Source organism: Gekko japonicus, unplaced genomic scaffold, assembly GCF_001447785.1.
Source record: "Gekko japonicus isolate JY-2015 unplaced genomic scaffold, Gekko_japonicus_V1.1 scaffold47, whole genome shotgun sequence".
Classification (NCBI taxonomy): domain Eukaryota; kingdom Metazoa; phylum Chordata; class Lepidosauria; order Squamata; family Gekkonidae; genus Gekko; species Gekko japonicus.
Genome location: NW_015165235.1, coordinates 1,056,942 through 1,070,991, shown reverse-complemented (window position 1 = coordinate 1,070,991; position 14,050 = coordinate 1,056,942). Strand labels below are relative to the sequence as shown.

General features: G+C 52.0%; 1 protein-coding gene across 1 annotated transcript; it reads right to left on the bottom strand.

Annotated features, from left to right (window-relative positions):
* Positions 1–389: 389 nt before the first annotated feature.
* Positions 390–13,725, bottom strand: GDF6 (growth differentiation factor 6). Its single transcript, XM_015409820.1, has 4 exons — positions 13,634–13,725; positions 9,854–10,012; positions 6,024–6,181; positions 390–1,328 (listed from the first exon to the last, which is right to left on the bottom strand). Exons 1-4 carry the CDS (start codon positions 13,723–13,725, stop codon positions 406–408), a joined length of 1,332 nt encoding a protein of 443 aa, XP_015265306.1. The 3' UTR covers positions 390–405.
* Between the last annotated feature and the right edge of the window lie 325 nt (positions 13,726–14,050).

The window sequence follows — 14,050 nt, the reverse complement described above, 5'->3', positions numbered from 1 at the left end:
CCAAGCCTCCTGCTTTATTTTTATGGCTAGAGGACTACCCCTCTGGCAATACCCCCCAGGAGGAGGCGCCTGAACTCTCCACACCATTGAGCAACCTAGGGCCAGGGAAATGGTGCAAAGGCGCATTGGTGGCTAGCCCCCTTCGCTGACTGCCCCTCCCCGCACAGTACATGGAGCGCTTCCGGGGGGGTGGCGGTCTCTATCAAGCGCTCCAACCAGCGGCTTTCCCTGGGGGAGGCGCGCCTCCGCCACGTGCGCCCTTCCCTCGCTTCGCTCTCTCCCTGCCGGCGCCCCGAGCCCTCGACGAGTCCATCTTGCACGGTCTCCTCCCTGCCGCTTGTTGCTTTCGCTTTTCCCTTCCCCGCAGGTGGCGGGGGAGGGGGGGGGCGACAGACGCGGGCGGCGCTACCTGCAGCCGCAGGACTCCACCACCATATCCTCGTACTGCTTGTAGACGACATTGTTGCCGGCGTCCGTGTAGAGGATGCTGATGGGCGTCAGCTTGGTGGGCACGCAGCAGCTGGGCGGGGTGGAGCCCGGGTCCATGGAGTTCATGAGCGTCTGGATGATGGCATGGTTTGTGGGCTCCAGGTGCGAGCGCAAGGGGAAGTCGCACACGCCCTCGCAGTGGTAGGCCTCGTACTCCAGAGGGGCAATAATCCAGTCGTCCCAGCCCAGCTCCTTGAAATTCACGTGCAGGGCCTTTTTGCTGCAGCGCAGCCGGGCTTTCTTGCCGTGCCGCTTGCCGTGGCGGTTGTTGTAAGCCGTGCGCCTTTGGCGACGCGTCGTGAACCGCAGCCGGGCGGCGGGCTGCAAGTCCAGATGGGGCGCATGCGCGCTCTCTTCGCGTAATTCCGCGAAGAGGTTCTTCCGCCTCGATTTGGTGAAAACCACCAGCAGCGCTTTCTCCTGCTGGGCCCGCGCGCTTCGCCCCAGGCCCAGGCCGCGCAGGTCCAGTGCCTGCTGCTGGGGAGTTCGAGGCCCCTCAACGGCTCGCAGCTCCAAGCACAAGGGGCGGCGGTGTTGCTGCTGCTGCTGCTTCCAAGGCCGGTGGTGCAGCAAGGCCTGCCACACGTCAAACACTTCCCAGGTGCCCCCGGCCTGGCCCGGCGCCTCCCGCAAGTCCAGGGTCCTGGAGTCCAGAAGGCGGCTCGAGTAGCAGGCCGAGAGCTGCAAATGGGCCAGGCCTGTCTGAGCCTTGGAGAAATAATCGCCGGGGGCTCTCCGAAAGAGCCGCAGTTCAGCTCCCACCAGCTCCTCTTTGTCTGAGAGAGTCGATACATCAAACAAATATTTCTGTCTCCTTAAAGCGCTGGCCGAGAGATCGTCTGCAAGATAAAATGCATAATTGCAGTCAGTTTCACCTCTGGGGGGGGGACACTTCCATCTTTAAGAGCCGGCGGGGAAATGTGGGGGTTGCCCATGTGCATTGGAATGTTCTAGCAAGGCAAAGACACCCCCATGCATGAGGGAGGAAAACGTGTGTATTTCAAACACAAACTAGGTTTGTACTTAAATCCTGAAGGCATTAGATGGGAGGCCATAGGAACGATTGAAATCGATGTAACTGCAGTCTTCTTCCCTCGAAATCAATGGTTAAGCATCAATTAACTTAATGACTGTACATTACATTCATTAGGCTCAGGCTAGAATTTTTTCCCCCAAGTCTGCCTTCCCACATCTGTTGTTAACTCCTTTATTATCTCTATACCAACTTACTGCTATTTACATGTCTTACCTAATGTGTTATTCCAATCTTAGCTGTATTTATTGCTCAGTTACTTAGGCATCTTGACTCTAATTAGCTCTTTCTGGCAACTAACCTCCCTCCGTATGTAATATTTGAGGAAATCTGTTTCAATTAATCTGAAGGAGTGTACATACTAAGTCTCTCTATTCTCTCTTGTACCCAGAACTGAACTTTATTTGTCTTGTAGATGCTGCTGGACTCAAACCTCGCTCCCATATCTGTTTGTTAACTCTTGTATGGCTCCGTTCACATGGGCCGGAAAATGCGAGGGAAAGCGTGGCTGTTTGCTGGGCAAAATAACGCACGGTTGCACGAGCAGACGTCCAGTGGAGGTCCCGTGGTTAGGGGGGAGGTGCCGATCACAGGACAATCCTGCGGCACTGCAAAGAAGTGGGACAAAAGGGGTTGTGTTTTTTAAAAAAACTAAAGTGTGCGCATGCTCCGTTGGGTGCTTGTGCGCATCCGTGGAGACTTGGGGGGGGAACCTTTTTGCAAGGGGACATGGGTGGGTGCCGGAACTACCACCGAAAACGCGATCAGATGCCCGCCCATGCCCCGCGGTTTCCGGAAACTAGTACCTCGGAGGTACTACTTTTTTACAGCGCATCTTCGGAGTGAAGCCTCGGGTGAGCCACGGGAGCTCTACGCTTCCCAGATGTGGCGGTGAGATCGCGCCCGGAAAATCCGCCTATCTTCCGTCTCTCTAGTGTGCCTAATTCTCTGTGTGACCGCAGCCTATGTTAATTTTCTGCCATTCACAGATTTTTCTTACATCCAGTCTCCGGTATCTTGACTCTAAACGAACCTTCCTGACAACAACCCACACCCCATAAGTAATGGTTGAGGAGGTTCTGTTCCACTGTATCTGAGGAAATGTGCTTGCACATGAAAGTTTATACCACGAATAAAATTTTGTTGGTCTTAAAGGTGCCACTGGACTCAAGCTTTGTTCGGCTGCTTCAGACCAATACAGCTACCCCACCTGAATCAATACTAAACAGAATTACTGTTATGCTATGTAACCTAATTTATCCATGATGACAACGGTGGAGCTGTTGTCGTCACGGATAGATACAACATCCAGGAGGCTCAAAGACAACTTACAAATGCTGCTTTTTACAAACAACTATCCTCAGATCCCACCTAGGAATACAAAAAAGACCTAAACAAGATTATAAAGGAATTAACCCTATGCATACAGGAAAAAATCCTTTCAGATACACCATAGGAACCTCAACCAGATACCTTTTCTACCGAAAATACACAAACCTGGCAACCCAGGATGCCCCATTGTCTCAGACATAGGCACTCTCACCGTGGGGGTATCTGACTACATGGACCCTATGCCATTAATACTCCTAGTTATGTGTGCGACACCACAGATTTCTTGAGGAAAATACAAGCTTTGAATAGCCTTCCAGAGAATACTATGGCAGCCATGGATGTGGAATCTCTGTATACCAACATCCCACACAAAGTTGGATTACAAGCAGTAAGAAACATGGTTTCTGAGAACACCACAGCTGACCTTGCCACCAAACTCTGCTATTTTGTTCTCACCCACAACTACTTCAAATTTAGTAACAACCTGTACCTTTCGATTATTGGTACTGCCATGGGCACCAGCATGGCACCACAATATGCTTGGAGCAACACTTCCTAAAGTACCCACTCACACCTTTCCTATGCCTGTGATACATTGATGACATTTTTATTGTCTGGACACATGATAAAGAAGCCCTGGACATATTCCACCAGGCATTCAATGACTTTCACCCCACTATAAACCCAACAATGGACCAATCTATGCAAGAAATACATTTTCTAGACCCCACTGTACAAATTCATAATGAACACATAGACACCACCTTATGATCCACATGCATCCAGCTACCATCCTAAACATACCATACACTTTTATTGTCTACAGCAAGGTTCTACACTACAACTGCATCTGTTCCAGTTCTACAGAAAAAGTTTTTCACCTGAGGGATCTACAACAAACCTCTTTGGAACTAAAGTATCCAGCTGATGAAGTCAAGAAACAGATTAACAAAGCCAGAATGATACCCAGAGAAAGCCTATTAGAAGACAGGCCTAAAAGAGACAATAACACCACCACTAGTAGTCATATACAGTTCTCAACTCAAAACAGTTCAACGTCATTGATGACTTACAACCTCTACTGAATAATGGCAGTTCTCTTTCACAAGCACGGTGGGGGGGGCAGACTTTTTCTTGCACATGGACAGACCCCCAATCTTAACTCCCCACCCACAATAATATAACCTCTAACTTTAACATGGACACTGGTGCCAGAGCTTGCAATAAACCCAGATGCCAATTTTGCTGCCACATACACCCAGACAACACGATCACTGAACTTAACATCAACTACGCCATCTCAGTCTTATTCACTTGCTCATCTTCTAACATTGTATATGTCGTCAGATGCCAACAATGCCCTTCCAATCTCTACATAGGTCAAACGCTATGCCAAAGGATAAATGGAACCAAATCTGGGATTAAGAATCACAAGTCTGAAAAACCTGTAGGGGAACACTGCAGCCTTCCAGGACATTCAGTGGGTGACCTCAAAGTAGCGGTTTTATTGTAAAGGAACTTCAGAAACAGACTGGGAAAGGAAATTGCTGAATTTCAAGGTATCACAACACCTGGAACACACACACCCCCAACTGAACAGGGATATTGATTTCTTATCTCACTACATATGCTAATCTCATTCAGTCTTTACATCTGTATTCTCACCAAGAAGGGACATACATCCTCTTTGTTGTATTGTATTTCTTATTTGGAAGAGTAGAGTGGAATAGTGATTGTAATGTAATGCAATGAGTAGTAGAATGTAATGTGATTTGGAATGGTGGATTGGAATGCATTTCTCTAGTCTGGTGACAGAGGAGACATAACACTGCATAACCATTCATCCCATCTCGAAGAAAAGTATGCTGTTAGTTACCTCCATGCTTGAGAGGAGATGGATAGAGCATAACAACAGGGTCTCGGTTAATTACTCTCAGCATTCCACTATTAAGCGTACATTTACACGTCAGTCTCCAGTGTTGATATATTTATTTATTTCACTCTATTTCCCCCTGGAATTAAATCCAAACAAATGGTGACCATATAAACTAAGCTTGTTATTCCTGTTTGGTCCTTGGTCCTTGCATCTGCTAAATATCTTCATTATGTTGTATGCTAATTTGCTGCTCACCTTCTGCCCATATGCATGGACTGGTAACTTCCATTTCAATGTATCTGAAGAAGTGTGCATACACAACAAAAGTTTATATCTTGAATAAAACTTTGTTGGTCTTAAAGGTTCAACTGAACTTGAATTTTGTTCTACTATTTAACCTTCGTTTATGATTGCACTATTGTCTTTTCAGGATTGCATGTATTCCTCCACCCTGGCGTGGCTACCGGGTGGGGGACTGTTACATGGGGGTACAATAATTCCCAGCTGAACTTCGACCCCTCCCAAAATGTCACGAAAGTTAAATGATTACCGAGAACAGTGTGTTGAAGATCAGTTAACCGGCTATTATCCGTTATCTTTAAAAAAAATAGAAGATTGTGTACGTGTGGGTTGAGGGGGCTTATAGTCTCAGTGAGAGGAATCTGGATTTCTTTTTTTGACACGTTTCGTGTAGGAAAGCGAAGGCGGCGAAAAGCAAACCAGATTCTCTCTTCCACCCCCAACTTGAGCTGCTTTCCAATAAAAAAAAGAGGTTTACAAGCCAGCAAATACGAAAATTCCCCGAGCCTCTGGGTTTCCCCCCAAGAGGCAGTAAAAGTCTGTATATATTTCGACAGTAAAAGTGTCACCACGAGCCCGCGCCCGCGAGCTCCAGCGCCGCAGCTCCAGCTGAGAAAGGGCGACGGAGCCGGTTACAGCTCGGAGGCCGCCGCTTTATGGACCGCAAAGGTCACCGGTGGGATTCCTCATCAGCGGGCCGCGCAAACGGAGAGGTCTGCCCCAAAGGTCCTGGGAAGCCTCGCGGGGCGAGGACTGGTGGGAGGGGAGGGGGCTCTTCGAGCTCTGGGTTGGAAAATACCCGGAGATTTTCGGTGAGGAAGGCGGGGCTTGTGGAAGGGAGGGGGTCTTCACTGGGATGCGATGCCACAGAGTTCACCTTCCAAAGTCCCCCCATTTTTCCCAGACGAACCGATCTCTCCCTGGAGATCAGTTGTGATCCCGGGAGATCTCCAGCCAACACCTGGAGGTTGGCAATCCTGCCTCCGAACTCACTTCCAGTTGGCTGCCAATAGGCACAAATAGGCCCCCGCCCCCCCCGGCCCGTCCGCCCGAAACCACCATTCTGCCAGTCGGACTGCGTTGGCCCGTGGTCGCCATCCATGGACGCAATTCGCTCCTGGCGCCTGAAAGGACGCGCGTAGCAGAGAATCCTGTACAGCAGAGGAAGAAGCAGGTGAGCTGGAAGAATAAGCTGTAGCACAGTCCTTTCGACGAGCAGGTCTGCTCTACCTGGTTATCAAGATCGACCCCATTACCTCAAAACACCAAGCTTAGTTCCGAGTTCCCTAGAGCGCTTCCTCAAGTTGGATGTTGAGTGCAAAATCGGAGGGGGGGGGGGAGAAACGAAATTCTGGTTCAGCTGGAGGCCAGTGGCAACGAAATTCTGGTTCAGCTGCAGGCCAGTGGCTGCTGCACCCTTTTCTGGATTATCTTCGGCCTGCCTGCTGGGGGGTGGAGGGAGGGCTTCCTTCTCCCTTTGCCTTTGCGCCCAACAGCCAGTCTGGTGACGATGGGCTTTCACACACAGTGAAAAATGCAATTTCAGTCCACTTTGCAACTGGTTTTTACCGTGTGAGCTGGCAAAATGCACTTGCAAAACATTGCTAAAAGCGCGTTGGAAGTGGACTGAAAGTGTGTGGAAGCTTGTGTGAAAGTAGTCCCAGCGCACCCGTTGTTTCTGGGATCCTCCCCCCCGGACAACAGGACTACCTAGATATCTTTGCCACGAGTCTGTAATCAATATGTGTGCCGCAGCCGGAGTGCGGTCTCTCCTAGCCTCTCCTTGTTGTATTTTTACTGAGAAAATCTCCCCACTGGGTCCAATGACTTTTATTTCCCAGTGTTGTGGCCACCCACAGTTAGTGTTCACGGTAAAAAGCAGGTGGCTCCCAGTCCACAGCCCTCCTGGCACTCGAGGCCTCTGTTTTGCCCTGAATGGAGGATCCGTATCAGAAACCCTGTGCTAAAGGGGGGGGGGCAGTTGTGGCAGCTGCTCCCTTCGTGAGTCTGCCACGGGTCGGCCATCCCCAGCTCAACGTATAAATAGAGATGTAGCTGGGACAAGGAACAGAAGTCCGCACAAGAGGATTTCGCTTGGGATCATCTCACGGCTCCCGCCAGTAGCCTGCCTGCCTGCCTGCGCCTCCTCTTCCCAGAAGCTCTGACGTCAGTCCCCGCTCCACCGAGGTCCTACTGAGCCAATACCCCGTATATCTAGGGGGTATTGACTAAGCCGGATGCCTCCTCCCCACCAAGCACCGCCACCGATCTTTGAGCACCAGATAGGCTTTGCCCCGCTTCACTTTTGGTAATTTGTTTTACTGTAGCCCTATGCCGCCTCGATGGAGATCCAAAGCGGCCGCTCACATCATTCCGCTCTCCTTCGCTTTCCCTCCGCAACAACCCTGTGAGCTGGCAGTACGCTGGCAGTAGGGGACTGGCCTGGCCCAAGGTCACCCGGCGAGCTTCCGCGGCAGTCAGGATTCGAAAAGCCGGGATTTATTTATTTAGGTTACGATTTATACCCCGCCCTGCCCCCACCGGATCCTAGCCGGACACTTGAACCGCTACGCCACTCTGACCAGAGACTGAACCAGGCAAAAAGTTTGCGCATGCCGCACTGGCAAGCGGGGTGCCAGTGCCGCCCCCACTTTCTTCGCAAACATCCCTTGTATGGCCAAGGAGCCGGTGGGAGGATGCCTTGCTGCAAACCGAGGGTGAGAGCCGGACTGGGTGCGATGCAGTCTCCCAGGGACAGGCAATGATCGCGGGGGGTGCCGGGCGTCTTTGGGGATGCCACTTCCCGACCACCACCACCCCCCGCCCTCGGAATGGGGACTGCTTCCCAGTGAATGAGTCCGGGATCGGGGTGCAAAGCTGCGGATGCCTGGGGGACCGTTAGGAAGAAGGGTCAGCCGCGCCAGGTTGTGCGCAATCTGGAGGGAACCCCGCAACCCTCCAGCAGCTGCGGGCGGCGGCTAGGGGGGCGATCCTCAGCCAGTGCGGATGGACCGATAGCTCCCCTAGTAATCTCACCCGGACGCGACGAGGGAGGGACCTCGGAAATGATGACGTCTCTAGCAATGACGTCGTCATTTCTGACCCTCTTTCCCAAGCGCTGGGCCTGGGCACCTGGGGCAGGGCTGTCTTCCCGGGCAGTTCGCCGGAGGCTGCCCTTCTACACCTTTGGTCAGGGATGACTCGAAAGAGGGAACTGGGGAGGCTGGCGGGGGTGTCTCCTCTTTTAACCCTTTGACTGCCTGAGGGGGGCAGCAGAGCGTACCTCTGGCACTCTGGATCGCGTCGCCCGCTTCTCCTGCTCCTAGAATCAAGGCGCGGCAGGCAGAAATTCGACAGGAGAAGCTGCGGTGCAATCCTGTGCAGAGGTACCCCAGTCTAAGCCCGTTAATTTCAGTAGGTCGGCGCCTGCCTCGCTTGTGCAGTGTATACCTGCCTTGCGGAGACCTTGCCATTTAAAAGGAAGAGATTAAACCGGAGCAAAACGAATCTCGCCTTCTGGAGAGCCACCGCGGTTGTGGGCTACTAGAGGACATTCGTCATGAGCCTCTGCCGGATCCTCCCCCAGCGAAAGAAAGAGCGCCGGATGCTTGCAATGATTTCTTCGCACTCGAAGTTATTTTCCATAGAGGAGTCTGCTGAGGTTTCCTGCAGGAGAGGGGGGGGGCGCGGCTCTGCGCTGAGCAACATGGAACTCCCGCCGGGGCTCGCCAAAGGCCTCTGGAGCGAGTGACGCAACGGCGATGACGCAGAGAGGAGGACGTGGTCTAAGAGCCCCCAAGGCCTTCCAGGTCTAGCGCTGTGGAGTGATCTCTGTTTGGGACGGAGACGGAGAAGTCCACCGACCATCCGGGAGTTCCGTGCTAGATGTTGGATTCTCTGGTTTTGATACATTCAGGAATCCACTATCAACGTAGCAGAATGCGCCAGGTTACCACACAGCTAAGTTTGGGTGCTGAGTGTGCTAGCAAGCTTACAAAGTTACAGCCACTTCCGCGCTGTCATTTTTGTCACTCGTTTGTCCCTGTTGCTTCGGGGGTTTTCCTCCCAACGTGTTTTGCTCTCTCTAGTAGTCCCAAGAGGGAGCAAAAGGAAAGGGGGGGGGGGTTTTGCAAAGCAATAGGGACAAACGAGTTACAAAAATGTCAAGAGAGCCAGTAGTCAGATTTACAAAACTAATAAGAGTTCTTTATGGAACTCCATTCTGGACAGGATAGATAGGAGATAGGAACTGCGTCTAAACTAACGAATAGGATGAACGTGGATGCAGGGGAAACGTGCCCTGCACCCATGGTTCCTTCTCTGGCAGAGAAAAGTGTGTGTGTGCGGGAGAGAGAGAGGTGTCAAGCCGGAAAGAAGGAAACATGCCCCTAAGAACAGCATTCTACTTCAAAGGGTTAGGATCAGATAACAGGAAGGAAAGGATGCTCTGTGTGTCCTCCTGACCCCTCTGTCTGACTAAATCTACGGTAACCTCCCGAAGTCTGAGGCAGGAGACAGCACAATGAGTACACAGACCTTCATTTTTCCAGCATCGGAAAGGAGGGATAGCAATGCAAGTCAGGCAGAATCCTAGAGCTGGAAGGGACCTCCAGGGTCATCTAGTCCAAGATGTGCAGGAGCGGGCCGCAGAGACCCTCCTCTGCTAAGAAGCCGGGTGTGTCACCTGAGCCGCACTGCTTCTCGGCCTGGCCTACCTCCCAGGTTTGTTGTTGGGGTGCTACGGCGACCGGGAGAGCCAGGCAGGCCGCTGTGAGCCCCCCGACGGAAGGGCGAGATCCAAGACCGATAGCTGTTCTCCTTACCAGGGATAACCTCGGGCAGCCTCGCTGGAGGCTCGCTGCCGCTGGCTCCCTTCTTGACCGACGGGTGGCCCCTTCATCCGAAACACACTGGGTCTGAGACCGGCTTTAGAGGAAGCGGCTCCCGAGTCAATGTACTGAGGAGAGGACCCGGAATACCGTCTACTCGGGGGTGAAACAGCGACCAACAGAGTCCAAGGAGCACAGGCTTGCGGGGCAGATCTCTGCTAATCCGAAACAGTCCCGTTGAGTCCCACGTCCTTTTCCTGACCGGTGGGTCCCGTAGGCGTTTAAAGTGACCCTTCCTCTTAATACGCCTGCCTGCTGCTGCGATCCTAAACCAGCCTTGCTGGACTCTCGGTGTGAGTCCCTCCGGAGCAGGCTCAGATCTTCTTCCCAGTGGAACCCCACACATCCCTCAAGTCGCTTTCATGGTGCCCGGCTCCTCTGCAACGGCACTGAGTGGCAAAGAGTTCCACCGGCTGAGAGGACGCCGGGAGAGGGGCTGTGGCTCTGTGGTGGGTGGCAGAGGGCATCTGCTGAAGGTCCCAGGTCCAATCCCTGGCCTCTCCAGTTCAGAGGATCAGGTAGCAGGGGTGCCAAAGGCCTCCGCCTGAAGACCATGGAGAGCGGCTGCCAGGCTCCGAGCAAACAGTACCGACCTTAGCGGACCAAGGTGCTGAGTCAGGATAAGGCGGCAGCAGCAGCTTCAGGTGCCCACCTTCTGCCCTTCCTCCAGCTCGCCCGTCGCACCCCCGTCGTGACTCCGCCCCCTTCCGCACCTTTGGCCACGCCCCCTCTTTGAAGAAACAAGCATGGCATTCAATAACTCACCGGCATGTGTGGAAGCGCGGCCTTTCTTTTAAGAAATCGGGCATTGCCTACATCAAGGGTCCCCAGCCTTTTCTGTGCCCGTGGGCACGGGGTGGTGGCAGCCATTAGAAAATGGCTGCCACGGGAAGCAAACCCCCATAACACAGAGTGCAGCGTGGAGAAGAGGGGCAATGAAAGCACACACTGGGCAAAGAGGGATGATGAGAGAGAATAAGGCAAACCCTGCGGTGGCAGCCGCCACGAAAACAAAATGTTATTTTAATCAATCTGTCTTGTGTATCAGATCTTGTTGGAATTGACTAGTTGCTTACATTTCGGCCATTACAGAGTTAACCGATACTGTTAGAGGTAGTTAGTACACAGGACATTAGGAAGTGTAAACTTGTGACCACTTAGAGCAGAGATGAGTTTGTGTGGGGAAAGTTTGTGGGAATTGTCTTTCTAATCTTGTAACCTTTCTATTGGTCAGTCAGCATCATGTTTTGTTGGGTGATAGTGAGATATTGGGGGAAAAAATGGTATTTTGCAGAGATAAGATAGTCCAGCAGAGCCAGAGTGAAATAATTCAGACTGAGAGTCCATGTGTGATTAAAATATAAAGTTTTTACTAAATTCTAGCATGGGAAGGGTAACTGGGATGAAAATAACAACAGAGCTAAATCGGCTACATCCTTACTCTACAAAGACAAAACTAGAAGAGAGAGATTATGGCCGCTCTTCTTCTTCTTCAGAACACCAAACAAAGATGGGAAGAGAAGCCATAAAATGGTAATATACCTTGACACTTTAGTCCCAATCAAATTCCTAGACCATGGAGAACATTCCCAGGCATTCTACAGCGAAAGAACATTGGTTACATGAGAAACATGTGACTTCCTGTGAGTAACATAAACAAACATTTAACCCCAGATATACTGAGTGTTTTCAACTTGTAATACCCAACATGTTTGTAGGAAATGCTTTGGTCTAGTATGCATTTACAGTAGCGAGTCAGAAATGCTGCTGGGCAAGAGCTCTACCTGGCCCTGCCCAATTTCTAAAAGCGCTCGGTGGGCACCATATTGGGGACCCCTGGCCTGCAACATAACTTGTAAGCCTTATGCAAAGAGACAGACCCGGGTGGGCAGCCGTGTCCTGAAGCAGCAGAACAAAGTTGGAGTACAGGGGCAAGAAGAAGAGGAGGAAGAGGAGGAGGAGGAGATTGGATTTATACCCCGCCCTTCACTACCCAATGGAGTCTCAGAGCTGCTTTCAAACTCCTTTCCCTTCCCCACATCAGACACCCTGTGAGGTAGGTGGGGCTGAGAGAGCTTTTGACAGGAACTGCTCTTTTTCAAGAACAGCTCTTATCAGAGCTACGGCTTGTCCAAGGTCATCCAGCCAGGTGGAAGTGGAGGAGTGGGGAATCAAACCCGGTTCTCCCAGGTTAGACTCCGCGCACTTAACCACTACACCAAACTGGCTCTCAGACCAACAGAGTTGTATTCAAGGTATGAACTTTTGTGTGCAGGTACACTTCCTCAGACACAATGAAATGGAAATCACCAGTCCCTACACATAGTTAGAAGCTTGTTATTCCAATTTGGACCTTGCATCTGTTAAACATCATTATGCTGTATGCTAATTTTCTGCTCACCCTCTACCTATATGTATGGACTGGTAATTTCCATTTCATTGTCCCTGAAGAAGCAGCCCTGGGTGGGTCCCAACCAATGTTCCCTCTAAGCTGTGTCTTGTGAGCAAAAATTCTACTTTGTGAGCGACTGGTGTAAAAGTTGTGAGCGAGCGCTTTGACTACTGCATACATTAGCTTGCTCTGGAGCCCTCCTTCCTGAGCTAAGACAAAAATGTGTGAGCCAGAAGCTAAAAGGCTGTGAGCTAGCTCACACTAACTCAGCTTAGAGGGAACAATGGTCCCAACCCCGATGTCATCGCCTAGCTAAACCCTTCATTCTCTCAAACTGTCCTGAAAATCGAGCAACTGTATGTCTAAATTACTATACGCCACCTGTCGAGCAATGCAGTCCTCTTGCCCACTGAAACTAGGGGGCTTAGACTGGAGTAACTCTGCCAAGAATCGCGCTGAAGCCCCCCTTGAACGGAACCGGACACAACTGGACAGTCTGGGCTTCCTCATCTGTTCTTCCCATTTGCCAGATTCACAGCTTCCTTCCTTCCTCCCTCCTCTGCCTCCTCTTTGGCACTTCTGGGACAATGAACCAACCCCCGCCCTGACCTTTCCCCTGGAGGCCAGCGCAGCTCCCCCCACCCCTCCACGAACAGAACATACTGAATATCGGGACTGCCTATTTTCTGCGATCCAACCGACTTCCAGGAAGAATTTGGACCCGCTGCCCGCAGCTGCGAGCCATAATCCGGGTGTGAGAGAGTGCCTGGTTTCTCTTGAGCCATCCTCAGCCCTCTGCCGTGGTGGAAAACATTCTTCAGGTCCAATTTTCTGAGGCTCCCTGTGGCTTCTGTTCGGCTCTCGCCTTGAGAACCCTCCAGCAGAAGCCCCTGAGCTTTTGGCTTCTGCAGGCCCCTTGGGAATTGGGGCACTGAGCGGCGGGCGCAGCCACGACGCGGCTACCGCAGCAAGCAGACGCACACAGAGAGAAAGCCCAAAGGCAGGGGTCAAGAGGAGTGATTTAAAAGAAAAAAATACCGAAGGGAAGGGAAGAGACACTGTGATAACAGCAGCGGCTGCTGAAACCACTTTGTTTTCATCTGCACGACCGATCAGATCTCCAGGGGCCAACCAGAAGCCCTGCTGGGCCGGCCCCCAGCTGGCCACGCCCACTTGCAAAAAACACCGCTCCAGGAAGGGTGTCAACTGGCGCCCACGGGCGCCACCTTGGGGAACCCTGCCCCGCAGCGGTGCCTTGACAGCGCTTTCCACCCCCACCTGAGGCTGCCGGCCCCGAAGCTCTCCCAGGGGCCACCCATCACCTTCGAAATCGGTTGCATTTATGGGTCCTTTTGGCTGCAACCAGGTACGGCCAGAGCCTGTTTTCTCGGATAAAATAGTTCAGCGGGGTCATCACCGGACTGCAGCCTTACTAAGGAGCCAGTCGGGTTGTCCTTTCTGGGACTCACTTCTGGGCAAAGTGGCACCCTCTCTGTCTTCAATAGACTTTCTTCCCAGCCCTTTCAGTTCCCGGGAAAGCAGGAGGCGCATCAGCAACTCGAGACAGCTCCCAAGTGCTCGCCTGGTGCAGTGGTTAGAAGGTTGGGAGACCCGGGTTCAAATCCCGCCTGGCCACGGGACAATTATTCTCTCAACCTCACCTACCTGGCAAGGTTGTTGCCATGAGAAAAACGGAGGAGGGGAGTACCGGCCGGAGCTCCTTAGCGAGGAAGGGCTGG